Source organism: Vitis vinifera, chromosome 6 (assembly GCF_030704535.1).
Source record: "Vitis vinifera cultivar Pinot Noir 40024 chromosome 6, ASM3070453v1".
NCBI classification, from domain to species: domain Eukaryota; kingdom Viridiplantae; phylum Streptophyta; class Magnoliopsida; order Vitales; family Vitaceae; genus Vitis; species Vitis vinifera.
Window position 1 is genome coordinate 20608021 of NC_081810.1, and position 7055 is coordinate 20615075.

At 35.7% G+C, this 7055-nt stretch overlaps 1 protein-coding gene across 1 annotated transcript; it reads left to right on the forward strand.

Annotated features, from left to right (window-relative positions):
- Positions 1-1561: 1561 nt before the first annotated feature.
- Positions 1562-6684, forward strand: LOC100255043 (ABC transporter G family member 15). Its single transcript, XM_002274002.4, has 9 exons — positions 1562-2031; positions 2591-2670; positions 3377-3838; positions 3944-4066; positions 4275-4403; positions 4639-4923; positions 5013-5285; positions 5373-5480; positions 6139-6684. The coding sequence occupies exons 1-9, from the start codon at positions 1800-1802 to the stop codon at positions 6493-6495; spliced, it is 2049 nt and encodes a 682-aa protein (XP_002274038.1). The 5' UTR covers positions 1562-1799; the 3' UTR covers positions 6496-6684.
- The last annotated feature ends 371 nt before the right edge of the window (positions 6685-7055 follow it).

The following is a 7055-nucleotide window of genomic DNA, read 5'->3' on the forward strand; positions in this document are numbered from 1 at the left end:
TTTCAAATAATACATTTTAATTGTTTTCTAATTATTGTTTAAAATTGAAGTATCCTAGATAAAAATGTTTTTAATAAAAGTACAAAAAATAGATAAAAAAAAACATTTAAGGTTCTAAAACGGATATTTATTTTATAAAACATTAAGAAACAGTTTTCAAAAACTGTTTTTTATAATTGTTTTTAAAAACACTTATGACACGTATGCTTGAAGAATTTTATATGTGAGGTATCAATGCTCGATCTTCAGAAATTAATGCAATATGCATACACATATATGCAATGTATTTATTGAATAAGACAGAAATATTAATTCGCTTCACACTCATAGGATGGGTATTGTTTCCAATTAACTAACTTATTAGTACTGCCAAACGCTTGACCAAAACCTAACAAAAATTTAGTATGAAGCTAGAGCTGAAAGTGGTCCAAAGTGGATACAAATATTAAAAAGGAATCTGAAGAGAGAATTGCAAAGCAAAGATCTAGAGACTATTCCTCCCTGCTACATACATAGGTTAAAACTAAAACCTACCATCTTTTAGAAAGCAAAATAACTGTGTATGGTCGGTTGAATGAAATTTATTGCAGTGTTGATAAAGCCCCACTCCAAACTGCAATGAAGTAAAATGGGCATATTTGTCCTACCTAGCTAGCAAACGAAGACCAAAGATGGAGAAGTTCATGGGCTGTTTAGCTAAAAATTCATAAGTCTAAATTAAATTGAGTTGATCATTCAAGCCAATATGACCTTCAATAACTATTGCAGCTGACTGATCATGTGCCCCCTATCTTTTTAGACGTGTACTGTATGGTGTCGTGGCCTATGAAATAAAGAGTGTTGACTGATCATAATAAAAGTATACCCTAGCTACCTAGGGTTGGCAGATGGAAATATCCAACCCATCTTCCTAGTTCCTCAAATTAACTTCTTTGATTAGATCAAAATTGGCCTATCTTTCCATGACACATTTGAAATGATGTTATCGAAATTCTCTTCCTAGATACCAAGACCTACTGTCACAACCTTAGACTTGAGAGAATAATAATACAAAATAATTAGTGATTAAGTATACCAAATTTTTTTAGAACCCTTATTCAACTCTTCATAAAATATGGAAGGATCAACCAAAGAAAAAGATCGAGTTAAAAAATATTGTGGGTGTGTAATGTTTCATCAACAATTAATGAAAATCAAAATAAGAACCTTGCAAAAAATCATATTACCTTGAGATTCATGGTCCAACAGCCATTTAAAGAAGAATAGAATATGGGTCTAGTGTATGGAGAAATACCAAGCTAGCTTCATATCAACTGAATGTTTTTAAGAGGACATATGGAGAGAATACATACATACATATATATATATATATATATATATATATATATATATATAGTCCTCTACGGACTTTAATGGTTTCCTAAACCACCTTGAATGAAGGGGTGTGATAGCACATAAGGTAGGTAGGGTCCCTCTCATACGGAGTCAAGGAACATGCGCAGTATATGGGTCCATACTTGGGTCATGGAAATCTATAATTTTAGCCTCATTGCCATGTGTAGCCTCTCTCTCTCACTAACACAGAGACATACTTCATTTCTGCAGAACTGCAGCAGTGGCAGCCTATTCATAGCAATATTAATGGGACTTTGCCGGCCAGTAGTTACTTGGCACATTACTTCTTTCATCAGTCATCAGTCTATTTGTATCTACCATTACACCTTCTCCCTCTTCTTCTCTCCTCTTTCTTTTCTTATATTGTTCTATTCTAGCTCCTTTGTGAAGAAGGGGAGTAGTGCATGGAGATAGAGGTGGCAAATGGTGGTGGAGGGGGTAGGGGTGGTGACGGCCATGACGGGAGAGCAAAGTATCTGGTGTGGGAAGATCTGACGGTGGTGCTGCCAAATTTTGGGAATGGACCCACAAAGAGGTTGCTTCATGGGCTCAGTGGGTGTGCTGAGGCCGGTAGGATCATGGCCATTATGGGTCCTTCTGGCTCTGGCAAATCCACGCTTCTCGATTCCTTGGCAGGTCCATCTTTCTGTTTCTTTCATTAACACTAACCCATGATCAATACACTCTTATTGCACAGCAAGAGGCGCCTTTTCTTTCCATTTTTTTATTTTGGGTTTTTGAGATAGATCTCATTGTTTATTCTTCTGGGAAAGCATATTAAAGATAGATCTCATTGTTTATTCTTCTGGGAAAGCATATTAAAGTTGCCTGCTTTTCCTTTCCTTGTATACATATAGATTTGTGCTCATCTTTAAGTGTCAGAATGCTTGAGTAGTTTCGCATTGAAGTCATGAATCTTGGACAGTAAGTTTATTATTGGTTTCATGATTTCATCCATTTGATTCATACTCATGCCATATAACTCAAGCTTTTATGCTGTCCTAGTATTTTTGGTTGGAGGGTGATGAGCCTTTTTATTTTTCGACTTTCTTATTAGCATGATAACAAATATATTACAAATAATATGTACGGCATTCTTTCTTCTTTCTGCTAGTCATCATGGAAATATTGTAACTTTTTAGAATTTTTTTTTCTCATTTAAATTATGTTAACATAAGCTTTGAGTCTGCGGCAGGTAGGCTTGCAGGAAATGTTATTATGACTGGAAATGTGCTACTTAATGGGAAAAAGAGGAGACTAGACTATGGTGGTGTTGTGAGTATTCATGAATACATCTGTTCTTCCATGGATTTCAAATCCAAACAAAATATTTCAAGGAAAAATGTTTTAATTTCCAATGATACTTTACTTCAATTGCTTTACTGGTCATAAGATTTTGAGTATGAAACATAACCTTTCAAATGATTTCAGCCTTATCGCAAGTGATTTTAGTATAAGAATACATTTGGGAGTAATGTTAAAAAACATTTTTAGTATTTTTAATATTTTAATGATAAACTTTTTAAGTATTAAAAATATTAAAAACGCTTCCTATAATTATTACCAAATGGTTCTAAGTGCTTTTAACTTATAACATTTTTTTTTTACCATATTGCTATTATATCATAAATGAATTGGGAAAAATATTGGTGATTTTGTTGGCATTTTAAAAAAAAAAAAATACCTACCCAATAATTCTTGAAAAGTCACTTCTAAACATTAAGTGCTTCTGACCCTATCTTTATTTCAGAAGGGCCTTTCTGGAAACTCATTCTCAGAGTAAATTGGGAAATGGAAAATCACAAAAATAATAGGAATAGTAATAAGACATGAAATTCTTCAAGAACTCATGAGATGCGACCAATTTTCCATTGATTGCAAGAATTGAAGTGCAAGTAATTTAAAAAACAAAATAGATCAATAGGATTCATTATTCACTTTCACTCTGTCTTGTCTGAAGTCTCAATTCTATGGCTCTCAGGCTTATGTGACTCAAGAGGATGTTTTGTTGGGAACTCTAACAGTGAAAGAAACATTGTCATACTCAGCTCACCTGAGGCTTCCATCTTCCATGACCAGAGAGGAGGTTGATGAGATTGTAGAGGGAACAATCATGGAAATGGGACTCCAAGATTGCTCTGATCGGTTGGTCGGAAACTGGCATCTCAGAGGCATAAGTGGGGGTGAAAAGAAGAGAGTCAGCATTGCACTAGAAATCCTATCGAGGCCTCGTCTCTTGTTTCTTGATGAACCTACTAGCGGCCTTGACAGTGCCTCAGCTTTTTTCGTGACTCACACTCTGCGAAACATAGCTCGTGATGGCAGAATAGTCATCTCTTCTATCCACCAGCCAAGTAGTGAAGTATTTGCACTCTTTGATGACCTTTTCATGCTTTCTGGTGGCGAGACGATTTACTCTGGAGAAGCAAAGAAGGCTGTAGAGGTATAAGACTGTGCATTCGTTACAACTTTAAGCCATAGCATTTTTTCAAATCTAACTCAAAAAGTTGAATTATAATTATTCTGTCAATGTGTGAGATTCTTACAGTTCTTTGATGAAGCTGGTTTTCCATGCCCAAGTAGAAGAAATCCTTCTGATCACTTCCTTCGCTGTATTAATTCAGACTTTGATGTTGTTACTGCCACCTTGAAGGGATCTCAAAGAAAATATGTACGTATGATGTAGCAGCTTTACTACCATTGATTTCTCTACATGCTGCACATGTATGCAAACGAATATAAGTTCATCAAGGCTCAAACTTTATCCACAACCTGAAAAATATGCTAAGAAAATGCAATTCTAGTTCACGCATTCTTCAAATACTTTTCCAGGAATTTGTATGTTAATCATCTATATTTCTTGAACTCCTGAACTGCAGGAAATCCAATCAACAGATCCTTTGATGAACTTGGCAACAGCAGAGATCAAAGCAATGCTTGTTCGAAAATACAAACTCTCAGAATATGCAAACAGGGCAAGAGCTAGGATTCAGGAAATCTCAACCATTGTATGCATTTCAGACCCTTTCTCTATGTATAACAACTCTCTACTTTTTGAGAAAAGCTGCATGAATTCATTGACCACTTGCAAGAAAATAACATTCATTAGGAAAAAGAGAGTTCAATTACTCTATTGTGGAAAAGAAAAATGGAGAAATACAATCTACATTAATTTGTTATTTACCAGAATGTAACATGCATCAATAAACGAACGCTGGAAGTTTACAAGTACCTCTTTTGCAGGAAGGACTCGTGAGTGAATCTGAAAGGGGGAGCCAAGCAAGATGGTGGAAGCAACTGTCCACACTGACACGACGCTCTTCTGTGAACATGTCTAGAGATATAGGTTATTACTGGTTAAGAGTAATAATATATACAGTCGTATCTGTTTGTGTTGGTACCATCTATTTCGATGTTGGCACTGGCTATACTTCAATCCTTGCACGGGGAGCTTGTGGCGGATTTGTATCAGGCTTTATGACATTCATGTCCATTGGAGGTTTCCCATCCTTCATTGAAGAAATGAAGGTAATAATCCCAGTTCAGGAGCAAAAAACACCCCACTGGGGAACCATGATACTAAAGCTTTTGATGCTTCTTTTCCTTCTATGAAACAGGTGTTTTATAGAGAAAGGCTCAATGGGCACTATGGAATTTTGGTGTTTATCCTATCAAACTTCCTCTCTTCACTCCCATTCTTGATTGGAATGTCACTTACTACCACAACTATCATTTACTACACGGTGAAACTCCAGCCAGGATTTCTCCATTATACGTTTGGCTTCCTCACTCTTCTTAGCTCCATTGCTGTTGTTGAGAGCATCATGATGATTGTAGCTTCGCTGGTTCCCAACTTCTTGCTAGGAATGGTAACCGGTGCTGGAATCATCGTAAGGAAAACTACTACCTAAACCTTTTTATAGATTTCTTGTTTTTGTGTATTATGTAAGTTTATAATTCAGTAGCTGTTTACACAGGGAATCATGATGATGACATCTGGGTTTTTCCGATTGCTGCCTGATATTCCCAAGCCAGTTTGGCGCTACCCAATTTCATATATCAATTATGGAGCATGGGCTTTGCAGGTAACTTCCCCTGAAAATCACACTGCTCCAAACAACTCACAAAGAATCATAGGAAATGCTAACACAAAACGTAGAGAAGAAAAAACAAGTCTTAAGAGATAAGGCCAAACAAAATAAATTCAATAAAAATGAAATTCCCTAAAAGGTTTAATTTATATGCATCATACCATGTGCAAGCACGAAAAGACTAAATGTTAGGCAGCATACAACCACAGAAAATGAGACCTGATGTCCCATTTGTTCAGCTTACTTGACACACATATATCAAAATCAACCCGCAAACAAAATCACGTTTTCACTTAAGTGTTGCACAATCATTTATTAGAATAGAAGGCAAGAGAAAATTGATTTGGATTTCAAACAAAAAGATACGAAAAGAATATTCATAGCTCTATATAGATATACATATATATAGATATATATAGAAAAGGATTCAGAGAACCAAATATTTAGATCAGATCATAATCATATCCACAGAAACCAAGTCAGTTTCCTTGGAACAGATCATAGCATACCTTGGTGAGCTTCTTGTAGATTAGGTAGATCATGCACCATGCTGGATGACCCAATTTTGTGATATATTTAGCCACAAATTCTTGTAAATAAATGCTTATTATGTTGATTAATTTGGGTATTTCCTTCTACATGGTCAATATAGGGGGCATACAAGAATGAACTGATAGGGCTCGAGTTTGATCCTCCATTTCCTGGTGAACCAAAACTGAAAGGCGAGCATATCCTCACAACTATCCTGGGTGTTCGAATGGATCATTCCAAGTGGTGGGACTTGACTGCTGTTGTAATCATTCTCATATCATACAGAGTTCTCTTCTTCACTATTCTCAAGTTGAGGGAGAGAACTTCACCATTGTTCCGAAGGCTTTACACCAAGAGAACTCTGCATCATCTTGAGAAGAGGCCATCATTCAGGAAGAAGCCATCATTTCCTTCAAAGAGGCACCAAACTCTCAGTTCGTTGTCTTCTCAAGAGGGTCTTAACTCTCCCCTTCATTAGCAGCAACATCATAATCATTATTTTTATTACAAGTTTAAAGGATGTAATCCACTTCTATTGTAATGAATGATCACACATTTTCGAACACAATGGGTGCTATGGTTTGGTTGTTATTTGGTTTTTAATACCTACAATGAGAGTGAAACGCTCTTCATGATAAATGAATTTCATCATGTTTTCACCACTTTATTTCATTGCACTATGACTAGTTCATTTTTGTCTCAGTGACAGTGCATAAAGTTCAATATCATATGGTGAAGAAACAGTAGGACATCAACCTATGAGACCAATATGGCAACACACTAATAAGAAAAACAGAACAAATATAAAGTTTCTGTTGGAATTTTATGTTATGGAAAAGATTGGTATGCTTCTGAACAAGAAAACAGAAGTCATGCCAGTTTTAAATCCTAGATGTTACTTTGTTTTCTTACTCCTGACTTCTTCTTGAATGATTTTAATAACCATTAAAAGTCTAAGACGTGCTCAATTAAGATTTGTGATGGTGACAGTAGAGTTAATTTAGAGTTGAACAGATCCAAGACACAGAAATATTGACA

Bases quoted from the DNA above. Each gene is read 5' to 3' on its own strand.
- LOC100255043 (XM_002274002.4), top strand. From the start codon at position 1,800: ATGGAGATAGAGGTGGCAAATGGTGGTGGAGGGGGTAGGGGTGGTGAC. The intron at 2,032-2,590 runs GTCCATCTTTCT...AGTCTGCGGCAG, and splicing joins GCTTCTCGATTCCTTGGCAG to GTAGGCTTGCAGGAAATGTT. The intron at 4,924-5,012 runs GTAATAATCCCA...TCTATGAAACAG, and splicing joins CCTTCATTGAAGAAATGAAG to GTGTTTTATAGAGAAAGGCT.